The 12,761-nt window shown below is 54.2% G+C and overlaps 4 protein-coding genes across 4 annotated transcripts; 2 read left to right on the top strand and 2 right to left on the bottom strand.

Annotated features, from left to right (window-relative positions):
- Positions 1-504: 504 nt before the first annotated feature.
- J4E79_011367 (uncharacterized protein) lies at positions 505-2,378 on the top strand (the record flags this gene model as incomplete). Its single annotated transcript, XM_049360196.1, has 4 exons — positions 505-855; positions 906-1,164; positions 1,218-1,645; positions 1,695-2,378. The coding sequence occupies 4 exons, from the start codon at positions 505-507 to the stop codon at positions 2,376-2,378; spliced, it is 1,722 nt and encodes a 573-aa protein (XP_049205402.1).
- Positions 2,379-3,288: 910 nt separating this feature from the next.
- J4E79_011368 (uncharacterized protein) lies at positions 3,289-7,353 on the top strand (the record flags this gene model as incomplete). The annotated part of the gene is made up of 2 exons (XM_049360197.1): positions 3,289-6,769; positions 6,821-7,353. The coding sequence occupies 2 exons, from the start codon at positions 3,289-3,291 to the stop codon at positions 7,351-7,353; spliced, it is 4,014 nt and encodes a 1,337-aa protein (XP_049205403.1).
- An 846-nt stretch (positions 7,354-8,199) lies between these two features.
- Positions 8,200-8,904, bottom strand: J4E79_011369 (uncharacterized protein; the record flags this gene model as incomplete). Its single annotated transcript, XM_049360198.1, has 1 exon — positions 8,200-8,904. The coding sequence occupies one exon, from the start codon at positions 8,902-8,904 to the stop codon at positions 8,200-8,202; it is 705 nt and encodes a 234-aa protein (XP_049205404.1).
- A 430-nt stretch (positions 8,905-9,334) lies between these two features.
- Positions 9,335-11,608, bottom strand: J4E79_011370 (uncharacterized protein; the record flags this gene model as incomplete). Its single annotated transcript, XM_049360199.1, has 3 exons — positions 9,335-10,781; positions 10,829-11,186; positions 11,239-11,608. The coding sequence occupies 3 exons, from the start codon at positions 11,606-11,608 to the stop codon at positions 9,335-9,337; spliced, it is 2,175 nt and encodes a 724-aa protein (XP_049205405.1).
- Positions 11,609-12,761: the final 1,153 nt, after the last annotated feature.

The raw sequence follows: 12,761 nt of genomic DNA on the forward strand, positions 1-12,761 counted from the left end.
TTCACCCGGCACGTCATCCGCCCGTCCGCCAGCGCATTCCTCCTATCACAAATACACCACGCGTAGTCCATCCGCAGCATTCCGAGCGAATTAGGTAAAACGCCAGATCTCCTTCGCGTGTGTGTGCGCGCGATCTGAGTGCCCTGGCGCCGATCTCAACGATGCGGTCGCGTCATGGACTTTTCGATAGCCTCGCGCACAAATGCCATCACCAGTCCAGATCTTGTGTCAAGCTAAGCTTTTCGAGCCTCTATTCCTTGGCAGTTGTGACTACAAGGGGTGTTTTCGGCTTCCGTGGGTGCCCTTTGCGGCGCCTGGCGGACGGATAAGCTTCCTTAGGGTTTCTTAGATCGAGCTGGTGGGCGTGATGGGGACGATGATGTCACGGGTGTGTAGTGGACTTAAGCATTCGATGCCAGGACTTCGGTGAGAGTAGTTGTGTCTTTTTCTATTCCAAGCCCACCTGCTCTGCTCTGTCCAACACATTTCCCGTGAGTGAGCATCATGTTTGATCTCATCCGCGACTCGGCTTTTGGCCATATCGTCCGTCTTGTGACGCGCAACAAATACCTTCAATATCCTGAAGAGAAGGATCCGGAGATCTGGAAGAAGTATGTCAGCCACGAAAAGTCTGGGTATGCCGCCTATCATGGATCTACGCAGGCGCCGGAGAACAAGGACGAGATCGATGAGCTCGCCCAGACACATGGCGTGAGAAACCGGGAGGGACGCGATTCGGAGACTTCGTCGCGTACCGTGGGCAATGGTGTCAACGAGGCCAGTGGCTTGAGAGTCGATCCTGAGAAGGGCAAGGACCTTCATGTCATTGATTGGTATGGTCCCGATGATGCTCAGGTATATTTGCTCCATGTTCACATCTTTGGATTGTACTGACGGATCTGTAGAACCCAAAGAATTGGTCGCGAGGAAAGAGGTACTTCGTCACCTTTGAGATTTGCTTCCTCACCTTCTCGGTATACATCGGATCGGCTATCTACACGCCTGGTCTCATGGGCGTGATGGCAGAGTTCGGTGTCGCTCAGGTCCCCGCGACCCTGGGACTGACGCTGTACGTTGCTGGATACGGTCTTGGTCCTCTCCTATGGTCACCCATGAGCGAGATTCCGCAGATTGGCCGTCTCTGGGTTTACATCATTACTCTTCGTAAGTGCAGCTTATCAATCACATCGAGATGGCATGCTAACCGACACCAACAGTCATCTTCGTCCTTCTCCAGATCCCCACTGCTCTCTCCGTCAACTTCGGCATGCTACTCGCCTTCCGATTCTTGACCGGATTCTTCGGTTCGCCGGCACTCGCGACAGGAGGAGCCTCCATCGCCGACATGTATCGACCCAAGAAACAAGTGTACGGTCTCGCAGTCTGGGGAATTGGAGCCGTCTGCGGTCCCGTTCTCGGTCCCCTTGTGGGTGGCTTCGCCGTCATGGCTGAGGGTTGGAGATGGACCATGTGGGAGATTATGTGGCTCTCGGGCTTCTGCTGGGTCTTCCTCTTCTTCCTCCTCCCGGAAACAAGCGCCCCCAATATCTTGCACCGCAGGACGCGCAGGCTTAAGAAGCTGACTGGCGACGACCGTCTTACTTGCGAGCCGGACATCATGTCAGCTGAGATGTCAGGCAAGGACGTAAGTAATCCTTCTTCACGATATCCAATCACTGCTAACACCACCTCAGGTTCTCAACATGAGTCTTCTCAAGCCCATCACCCTCATGTTCAAGGAACCCATTGTATTCCTGTTGAACTTGTACATCGCACTCATCTACGGTCTACTCTACATCTGGTTCGAGTCGTTCCCTCTTGTGTTCTCAGGACTTTACGGTTTCAACCTCGGCCTTGAGGGTGTTGCGTTCCTGGGTATCCTCGTTGGTACATTTATCGCCGTCATTGTGCTCTTCGCGTGGAACTACTACTACCTGGAGAAGCAGTTCGACGATGATGGCAACATCGCGCCAGAGAAGCGTCTGATTCCTGCCATGGTTGGCTGCTTCTTTGTGCCAATCTGTCTTTTCTGGTTCGGATGGACTTCGCGGTCGGATGTGCACTGGATTGTGCCCATTATCGGATCTGGATGCTTCGGTATCGCTGCCTTCACGCTCTTCCAGGCCGTCCTACCTTACCTGTCAGATGCCTACCCCGACTCCGTGGCTAGTGTATTGGCAGGCAACGACTTGATGAGGTCGTCATTCGGTGCGGGATTTCCCCTGTTCGCCAATGCCATGTACCAAAAGTTGGGCATAAACTGGGCGAGTAGTTTGTTGGGTTTCTTGGGTATTGCCTTTATCCCGATTCCATTTGTGCTTTACAAGTGGGGCAAGCAGATCAGACAGAAGAGCAAATTGGCCAGGAAGGATATCTAGGGGTGTGCAGTGCAATAGTCCTATAGGATGGACCATAATATTATTTGTTCAACCAACTTCGATGGAGATGAGTGATTTTCCAGATGTGTGGAACGCGTGGTTGACGTCATCATCGTACGCGCCGTGGTGATGCATATTTCTTTTGTGAGCAATGTCCGTTGGCATGGGTGCGCCGGCGAAGGCGTGTGCTGCTCCGACGTAAGCAAATACGCATTGCTTTGTCGAGCAGTTTGGTGAAACAGCAGACGTTGATGCTGCGTCATACTCGACGCGATGCAGGTGGCCGATCCCAACGGCTATACATAATGCCGTAGTCATGTCGCGGAGTCTAGACACGTGCTAGGGGAACGCGGTTATGGAAACATCGCGAGTTTAAAATGACGAGCGCGCCGAATGGACCCTGATGGCCGAAGCTGGAAGCATCGATCTCCCGGGAGCGACAGCCGATTTGGGTCTGCAGCGAGATTGGTGGTGAGGTCGCTGGGGTAGCCTCGAGGATGTGGTGAGGGAAGGACGGCGCTAGGCGTGCTAGTGCGGAGCTTGTGGCGACTGGAGGCTGTATGGCAGTTCCAAGATTGCTGGTGTCTTAGATGGCAAAGAGCTGGGAGGCTAAGAGGTGAGAGGCTAAGGAGTTTGCGAGCCGGATGGAAGGCGCGGAAGCTACCTGTGAACCAGCGGAAGGAGCTACCAGGCAGCAGGTGTATTAGGTAGTACAATGAATGGCAGCAACCGTCCAGTGTTCTTCCTCATCTCACCACCTGTCTGTGCTGCACCGCCACAACATCCCGCGAACCTGTTTCGGCGCTGATCTTTACCCACAACGGCAAAGACGGCCGTCGTCGTCAACATGAGCGGGCATGGCAGCGTGCGTTTTTCGAGAGCCGCTCCCCACAACGTCCTGCTGAACAACATGGCCATGGCGGACGCGACCAAGCCCGTCGTAGTCAATGCGCCCGAACGCCCGGGCTTGACGAGCAGCGCCTCGGGGTCGTCTGGCGACTCGATGGACGAGACGACGTCGCCCGGCGAGCCCACGACGACCACCACCAGCCGCGACCAAGTGGCGCCTCTGCGCGAGCCCCAGTACTCGTGGAACAGCAACGCTTCCTCCTCGCGCTCTCGCGGGCCTGCCATCATGACGGACCTGCCGCCGCAGACGCCCAACGGGGGCAGCGCGCCCACGTCGACCACCAGAGCCGCCCGCCCAACACCTGGCCGCACCATCAGCAGCGCATACGCACCCGCCCGCCGCCCCCAGCAGTTCTCGCTGAACAGCTCCGCCCACCGCCCGCGCAACAACTCGGCCACGCGCAGCCGCCGCAACCCCAACGCCGAGTACCGCGCCCAGGAAAAGGCCTACGTCCAGCGCATCCGCCAGGAGGACCAGCAGGACGACTTCTTCGACCCGGCCCTGCGCACCCCCAGTCTGGGCTACAGCACCGACTCCGAGACGGACGACGAGTCGCCCTCGACCGCCGAGTATGTCGAGAACGACCCCTACGACCAGGAGACGCTGCTCTACTATGGCAACGACGACATGCAGCCCTCGATCGAGGAGCTCAAGATCCCCGCCAACCGCGAGCGCCTCGAGTGGCACAGCATGCTCGCCAGCGTCCTCACGGGTGATGTCGTCAAGCAGGAGAAGAAGCGCCTCATCGGTAGCACCGAGCAGCAGGGCGACAGCACCATGAAGGCCGAGATCTGGATGGGCATCCGCGCCAAGGTCTGCGGCCGCTCGCTGCAGGCCCAGCGCCGTATCGTCGACGACACCCGCAGCAAGATCCGCGCCAACCTCGAGAGCATCATCTCCTTCGAAGTCGGCGGCGAGGCCGAGGCGGGCCAGACAGCCGCCCAGCAGGTCGAGGACATTGTCAAGAAGATCGAAAAGGTCGAGAGCGTCTACCCCACGCGCCAGGCCCTCGAGGCTGCCTATCCCCGCGCCGCCTCGCAGCCCTACAAGGACGCCTGCGACGCCGTCATTGCCTGGCACAACACCATCGCCCTCATCAACACCGAGATGTCCATCCTTAAGAAATGGGTCGGCAACGAGGAGCTCGACTTTACCAAGCCCCGCCCGCGCTCGTCCCAGGACCACCATCTCACCGACGACTCTTCGTTTATTGACCGGATACTCAAGGAGGATGGCCTCAAGTCCCTGCAGGGCGACACCAACCTGCTGGCCCCGCTCGAGAAGGTCATCCAGAAGGCCAAGGCCACCCTCATCGCCAACGCCGAAGGCTTTGCCGAGAGACATCTTCCGCCCTACATCGAAGAGCTGCTGACTCTCATCAACTTCCCCTCGCGTCTCCTCCAGGAGATCATCCGCGTCCGCCTCTCGTACGCCAAGAAGATCAAGGACCCGTCACAACAGGGCGTCATGATGGCCGAGCAGATGATTGCGCAGTTCCAGATTCTGCTTGCCATGGCTGGCCAGGTCAAGGAGAGCTACATGGTCATCTCCCGGCCGGAGCCTGGCTGGGATCTGCCTCCGTGCATTGAGGAGAACTTCGACACCGTCGTGCTAGACGCCCTCAAGTTCTACTTCAAGATGCTCAACTGGAAGTTGGCCGCCAACAAGAACACCTTCAAGGAGGCCGAAATCCTCGAACAGGAGTGGGACTTTTGCAACAAGCTCGGCCGACAGCTCCAGGGCGGCGACGTCGAAACTGCTGAACAGTTCAGTGTGCTCACATCCAAGTCGCTCACTCGTCTCAGCGCTCACTTTGAGCGAGAGCTGCAGCGTCGGCCGGACGAGCTCACGGGTTCTGAGATGGAGAAGCGGTACAAGCAGATACTAGATTCCGTCCGTGTCCGACAGCGTAAGCTGTTCCGTTTCTCCAGGATTCTCACACAGCGCTTCGAGAACTGCACCGAGTTCAACATCAACAACATCGACCTAGACGAGGAGCAGCTCCAGGAACTGTACGAAGCTCTCGTTGCCACTGGCCACTTTCTCGTCGAGACCACCGGCGGAAACAACACTGGCATATACATCGTTGCATCACCGACGGCACTCGACCGACCGAACGACATCCAGTCGCTTCTTACAACCTGCTACCACGCAGAAGAAGCTCCAGAGGACCCCTCCAATCCATACGTTTTGATCATCCGACCAGAACAGCCCCTGTACTGGCCCGGCAAGAAGATGTCAGCCAACATCATTGAGCCCCATCTCGACCTCAAGCCTGGTCGGTTGAGGCTCGTCGCGGATGGCTCCCAACAACGCCTCGCAAACGCGAATCTATCATTCCTTTCGTCGATAGGCATGGAGCTCACCACTCTTATCGATCAGCGCGCCAATCTTCCCCGTGTCAACGCAGAACTGCAGAAGATCAAGAAGACGGCATACAAGCTGTCCAACACCATCATGGACAGTGTCGAGATTGTTCGCAGGCAAACAGTTGGTCTCGACTGCCAGGATCTCATCCAGACTTGTTTCGCTTTCGCGACAGAATTCGGTCAACGTTCCGTCCTTTACATGGACTACAACCGAAGGGCCATGAACAACATCAAGCTAACCAGGCTGGCACTTGACTGGGTCAGTTTCATCTGCGACGACTGCATTGCTTCGGACCGAAAGACATTCCGATGGGCTGTGGTTGCTCTAGAGTTTGCCATGATGATGACCCGCGGTCAGAACATCCTTTCCATCAGCGATGAGGAATACTCACAGCTACGACTGAAGGTGGCTGGCTGCATGTCCGTTCTTATCTCCCACTTCGACATCATGGGCGCGAGGTCGACCATCGCAGCTCAGGCCGAGCGACAGCGCCTCAACGCTATTGCTGGGAAGAGCCTGCTCGATCCGAAGAACGCAAAGGATGACGATGAGTCCATTGAGATGACCCAACAACAGTGGATGCAGAGGCTCGAAGAGATTGACACGTTCCGCAAAGACAAGGAAGCCGAACGCCAGGCTCTTGGTAGGGTGCTGGAGGACTCTAATGAAGCCGATCGAGCCCTGACCTACCTGTCTTCGTCTGCGACAAACGTCACCCTGCGATGGCAACAAGGCCAGTTCGTCGGTGGAGGTACATTTGGATCCGTCTACGCAGCTATGAACCTCGACTCCAACCACCTCATGGCCGTCAAAGAAATTCGTCTCCAAGATCCACAGCTCATTCCTACGATTGTCGCTCAGATCAGAGACGAGATGGGTGTTCTTCAAGTGCTCGATCATCCCAACATTGTGTCTTACTACGGTATCGAACCACATCGCGACAAGGTGTACATCTTCATGGAATACTGCTCTGGTGGTTCGCTTGCCGGACTGCTTGAACATGGACGTATCGAAGACGAGACTGTCATAATGGTTTACGCGCTTCAGATGTTGGAGGGTCTCGCCTACCTACACGACGCCGGTGTTGTGCATCGCGACATCAAGCCCGAGAGTAAGTTGGCTTCTGATCTTATCAAGATTTACCATTGCTAACAAAACCAAGACATTCTGCTCGACCACAACGGAGTCATCAAGTTCGTCGACTTCGGCGCTGCCAAACTCATCGCCCGTCAAGGCCGAACCCTCGCCGCAGAACACAACGCTACACGTCAGGGCCGCCAACGCTCCATGACCGGAACACCGATGTACATGTCCCCTGAAGTCATTCGAGGTGGAAGCACAGGTCGACATGGCGCTGTCGATATATGGTCACTGGGCTGCGTGATTCTGGAGATGGCTACAGGTCGCCGCCCTTGGGCTTCCATGGACAACGAATGGGCCATCATGTACCACATTGCCCAGGGTGACCCACCGCAACTACCATCCAAGGAGCAACTTAGTGACACTGGTATCGACTTCCTCAAGAAGTGTTTCGACCGCGATCCGAACAAGCGGGCCAGTGCGGTCGAGTTGCTCCAACACGAATGGATCATGACGCTCCGCGCCCAGCTCAGCCTGGAACCAGCCACGCCCAGTGATAGCAACTCTAGCAGCGGAACACCACAAAGTAGTAGGCAAAACTCCACCTACAACTAATCCTTGACGCCCTCATCAGCATGTTTCGTCATGAATCTTGATGATGTTGGCTGATAGTGCATAGTGGCTCGCCGCCTTTCCATACACAGGGCCAGTCTCGATTCTGGTCAAAGCCTTCTACCCTCTCCAGATGCCGTCTCAGCAGGTTCCGGTGTTAGTCCCTTCACTATACCACCCGGCTCCTCGTTTACTGGAGCTTCACCTTTCCGACAATTCAACTTCTCTGAACCATAAGGAGTGCTTACCTACACTCCATCTTGCATCCCGAAATTTCGGGGACACGAAGATTGCAAACATTATTATTTCCGCTTCTGCCTGTACTCCTCCACTTCCCGCTAGCGTCTCTTGGGAAGTATGGATAGGGCGTTTACATGGGTTCAACTCCCATTTTTGTTTCTTTTGTCAGGCGCGTCTCCTTACGTACGACCGCTGTCGGTTGGGCATTCTGTTGTAGGTGTTTCTGCATTAGCGAGGGCGTTTCTCCGTATCATTATGGGTATGGGGCTTTACTTTTGGTTATCGTCCTTATACATGGGGCTTGCCTGGGTGGTTCGGGCGAGCAACACTTTCTCTTATTGTCTAATCGTCGAGATGATGAAGGCGATGCGGTATATACTAAGCAACGATTGCCCTGCGTGGCTTATACATCCTTTGAACACGTGTACATGCATGCCAGTATCTTTCCAGAGTGATGTTTCTTAACTTCATAACACCGTACTGCATGTAATTTGGGTAGTACATGCTCATCATAGCCGCGATCGATACGTACGTGTACCGTACGCCTAGTACGTAAGTACAAGTCAAAAATACGCTCCACACTCGCCTTCCTCGTCATTCTCTTTCCCTCTAAACCATCCACTCCCTCAGCACCTCATCCTCCACATCCCTAACCAAAACATGCACATGTTCCAAACTCCTCACACTCTGCAAATCCGTCGTATTCTTGAACCAAATAACCTTACTCCCCTCCTCTTTCTCCCCCGCCTTATCCCTAAACTCTCTCTTCACAAACTCCTCTACCAACGCCCTCCCCTCCTCACTCAACGCACCCTTCCCATCCACCGGCAACCGCTGCTTCAACCACACAACAACATGCTTAATACCAGGCACAAACGCATACGCCCAGTCATTCCTCAGAATCTTGTAATCCGCTGGATCCGCGAAAGGCGTTGGGTTGACTACATCGAACCGCAACGCCCCGCTTTCATCTTCAACTGGTTCCCAGAGAAGGCGCTGGTCGAGCAGATATGTCATTACGCTGCCGTATTTCTGCTTTACGTGTGCGGTCCACGCGAGATATGCTTTCAAGGCGCTGGGCCAGCGTTTGAGCTCTTGGAGGTGGTTGGTGCTGATGAGGGTGTGCAGGTTCGACCAGGAGTGGGGTGTGAAGTCGGCGTCTGAGAGGGAGAGCTGCTGCCAATCTATGGCTGTGAGGGCGAATGGGGGGTTGTCGCGGGGGAAGGGTAGGGCGGTTGGGTCTGGGTTGGATTTCCATTGAGCTTGGAAGATGGAGGGGAGGGAGGATTCGTCGATAGTGAAGTTACGTGGCATTTTGTTCTTGGGTGGTTTTGGGAGTTGTGTACAGCGGGTATATGTAGTATGCGGATGAGAGGTGAGAGAATTCGAAAGCTTCGTAGCTGCGATGGTGATACTGGAGCGGTGGCCAAGTTGATTTTGAGGAGAGACAATTAACGAATGAACTAAAGTGGTCCGAAAGGTAGATGTATTAATCATCTACGTTGTTGGGTCGTGGTATCAAATACCGGTGTAAGCTCGAGTTGACAGGCGTGCTTGCATAGTCCGGCGGAAGCGCTTCCTGTTTTGGATTGCTAAGACAAACGGCAACACCTGGGCATGTAGTATACAGCGATGCTGTTGAGACGTAACAAGGGATGCAGCAGGGTACGTGGAACACATAAAATGCATCAAGAAGGCCTTACATGGGTATCATCATACATGTTCAAATCAAATATAGGCTACTCTACAACTTTTCGAGCAAAATCTTCGCTCCAGCGTTTCCCCGAGGAGCAGCATCCGACTTGTCGCCCTTCTTTTGCTTCTTGCCCTTGGCCTCGCCATTTTGCGCGCCTGGAGGGTTGGCAGCCGCCTCTAGCGCCTTCTTCTCCTTCTTCAGCGCTTTCAGTACTTCGTCTCTCTTGGCGAAGCCTTCAGCTTCAGTCATAGACACCACCACGAAAGAGCCCTGACCAGTCGCCCAGCTAATCAGGTTAGACTTGATCTGAGGCCAGAGCAAGTCTGCAAAGCCGAGAGCAGGCTCTACGGGAACGACCTTCTTGGTGGTAGGGTCGAACTTGCCACCTTGTACCAGCATCTTCAGCATGTTCTTGCCGTGACTGGTAGCCTTGTTGTCACCGGCGGAAGCAGGCAAGGCAGAGTCCAAGATCGATTGTGAAAGACGGGCGACCTCCGTCAAAGCTTCCTTGCGCTTCGCCGGTTCGACCTCTGGTGCTCCAACGAGAACCTCGCCCATGAACTGTAGGCCGAATGTGAAAGAGGCAAAGTCGGCAGCGCGGGCAGTCACAGCCGTCAGCAGTTGCGGCTCGATGCTCTTTGCGATTTCCGAGAGACGGATGTTTGGGTCCTTCTTTGATGTAGTCTGGCGAATGGCATACAACTCGCTCAACCGGTCGCGCGTGTTGTCATCCAATAACCATTTGGCATCTGCGGCGAATGGGTATAGTAAGACTGTGCGTGCGCGAGCATCATTGACCAGGTTCAACACCTTCTCGGGGAGGGCGTCATTGCTGGGTAGAAGCTCGCTGAAGATGGACTTGGAAGAAAGCTTGGTGTCATCCGTGACTGCCATAGCAGCAAGAAGGACGTGATGGGCGTGTTGGTCGAAAGCCATTGTCTCCATTGTGTCCTTGTACGGCCGCAGGAAGAGCTTGCGGTCCTTGGCTGTGCCGTATGCGAAGCAAAGCGACACCAATCGCGACCCTGATTTTGTGAACGCGAGGTTCTTCATGAGATCGACGTTGTCGGCTTCTTCGCCCTCCTTGGTTGTTGGGTCCGGCTTGAGGTGTTCGACGAAATCGTTCGCTTGTTCGGTGCCGGGCTCGCATACGAGGAAGTATTGCAACATGGCGTCGTGCAGCATGGTGAAGCCAGTGAGCTTCTTCTGAATGAGCGAGTTGATCTGGTTCTCAAGGTAGCCCATAATAGGCTTCCTCTTCTCCGGGGATTCTTTCAAGATGGCCGATAGCTCTGCGCTATCGGTGCCTTCGGCAGAAAGACCCTTGATGGAGAACTCAGGACCATACCATTCCCGCAGAAGACGGTTCTTCTGCTCGGGAGTGGCTACGGCTCGGTATATATCGTCTACGATCCATGCGGCTTCGGGGTGGTTGATCATGCGCTTGACGTGGCTGTAGAACTCGGTGATGACGAGGTCGCGAATTTCAGGGTCGCTGCGATCGGTTAGACATGTTATGCCGTGCGTGGACATTGTACTCACCCCTTCTCCACCAACTTGGCGATCAAGAACTTGGAGTACTTGCCCTCAGCGAGGACCTTGAACTCGCCCTTCAGCTCTCTCGCAATCATTCGCCTCTGCTCCATTGTCGAGTATTTGATGGCTGTTTGAATGACACGCACAGAGTCGTGCTTGAAGACGAAGTCCTTGACTCTGCCAGTTATGATCTCGAACAACTCCTTGACGAGCCCTTTCCTCTCTTCCTTGTCAACATGCGACTTCAGCCTGAGCTTTTCCCATAGCTTCTTGGAGCGTTCGATGATGTCGGCGTTTGGCTTCGCGGCCTTTCGTTCTCTGGCAAGGGCTTTTTGCTTTGCGTGCGCTTCTTTCGAATTGTTTACTAGAGGGACGGTTAGCTAAACCACCAGGCAAGGTACATGGCTCTATCTTACCATTCAACCCCGCTAACTTGGACTCTACACCCTCGCCCTCGGCTTTGTCTGAGGCGCCGTTGTCGTCCTTGCGCTTTTGTGTCTTGCCGTTGGACTTTGCGGGTTGTTCGTCGCTGCTGTCGGCGTCGCTCATGTCGACATCGGCACCGTCGGCCGCCGAGAAGCCGTAGAAGCCATTGTCCTTCTCGCTCGTATCCGACTCTTCAAAGTCGTCGGAGCTCTCTTCCTTGGTCTTCTTCGCCTTCTTGACCGGCTTAACGTCGCGCTTCTTCTCGCTCTTGGTGGTAGGCTTGTCGACCTTGACCTTTTTGCTCTTGTCCTTGGCGTCGGGCGCACTTGCGCCGGTCGATTTGCGTTTGATACCGGCCATTTTGGGAAAGTCGTTGTCGTGTCGCAGTCTTCAAGCTCGAAGTCGCAAAAGTTCGCGACTTCCCGAACTTTTTCTGACAAGCGGGCCGGGGTTCTCTTCTAGCGTAGCCTAATCGAGACTAGTACATCGGCGAGCCATGTGCTCCACACGCGCGGTTCACCAACTCTCCGAACGTCGATATCAGAATCCTACACTTGAAGCTTGATGTTAGTCGAGACAAGGTGCTATGCTCACCCTTGTGATAGACCGCCATATTCGCAGTCGCCTGGCTTCTACAAGTTTGAGCCGAGCCATTAGTAAAGAACAATTACCTAGGTATCCGGGCCTCCAGACAAACGACTGAAGGATTGGTAACTCAATTGAAGCCACAATGGCTATTATTGAAGTGCTGGTTTGAGGTTTCGGCATATCCGCAGGCTTCGTCCTCTTCTTTCTGTCGACCACTTCTGTGCCTTTGCTTCTCACCACACCCGGGCACCTACAAACTCTTGAGCTGTTGTGCACCTTCAGTCTTACTTGCTTATGAGAAGATGATGGCGGGAACTACGAGGACAATGGGGACTTCTGATAGTCGAGCAGTGATCTATAGTACGCGCCCGTACATACATAATGGCTGCCCCGTGCTTAGACCCAGGTCTTGTACAAAGGAAGACACGTTAGATGCTGTATTGTATATAAGACAGTTGTTATAGCTCTAATATAATCTTGTTGATACGCAATAATTGAAGCAGGTTTGGACGCTTGCATTACTTAGGATCTTGCCTGTGTCGACGAGTATTGTGCAGAATTACCTTGAGCGAGCTATTAGGTTTTGAACGTAAATAATACATTATACAGACAAAGAACGTCTCTCGAACAAGGCTTCGAAAGGATTTGTGTTATGTGCGACACGTTACAGCAAAAAACAAGGGGTTGACTAAGGGATGCCCCAAAGTGACCCAAAACAGCGAAAAAAAATATCCTGGAGTATCTGACAATGCCAGACGAATGCTGAACAGAGTGGGACTCGAACCCACGCCACTTTCGTGACCAGGATGTCTTAGAAATTGCTCTCTTAGACTTAACGTTAAGAAACCTTAACCTGGCGCCATAACCAGCTCTGTATGGGATGTTAGAATGGATGCGTTGAAGATGGAGGTGTTTAGACTAACCG

This window comes from Alternaria viburni, assembly GCF_023758015.1.
Source record: "Alternaria viburni strain BMP 2772 chromosome Unknown scaffold_40, whole genome shotgun sequence".
Classification (NCBI taxonomy): domain Eukaryota; kingdom Fungi; phylum Ascomycota; class Dothideomycetes; order Pleosporales; family Pleosporaceae; genus Alternaria; species Alternaria viburni.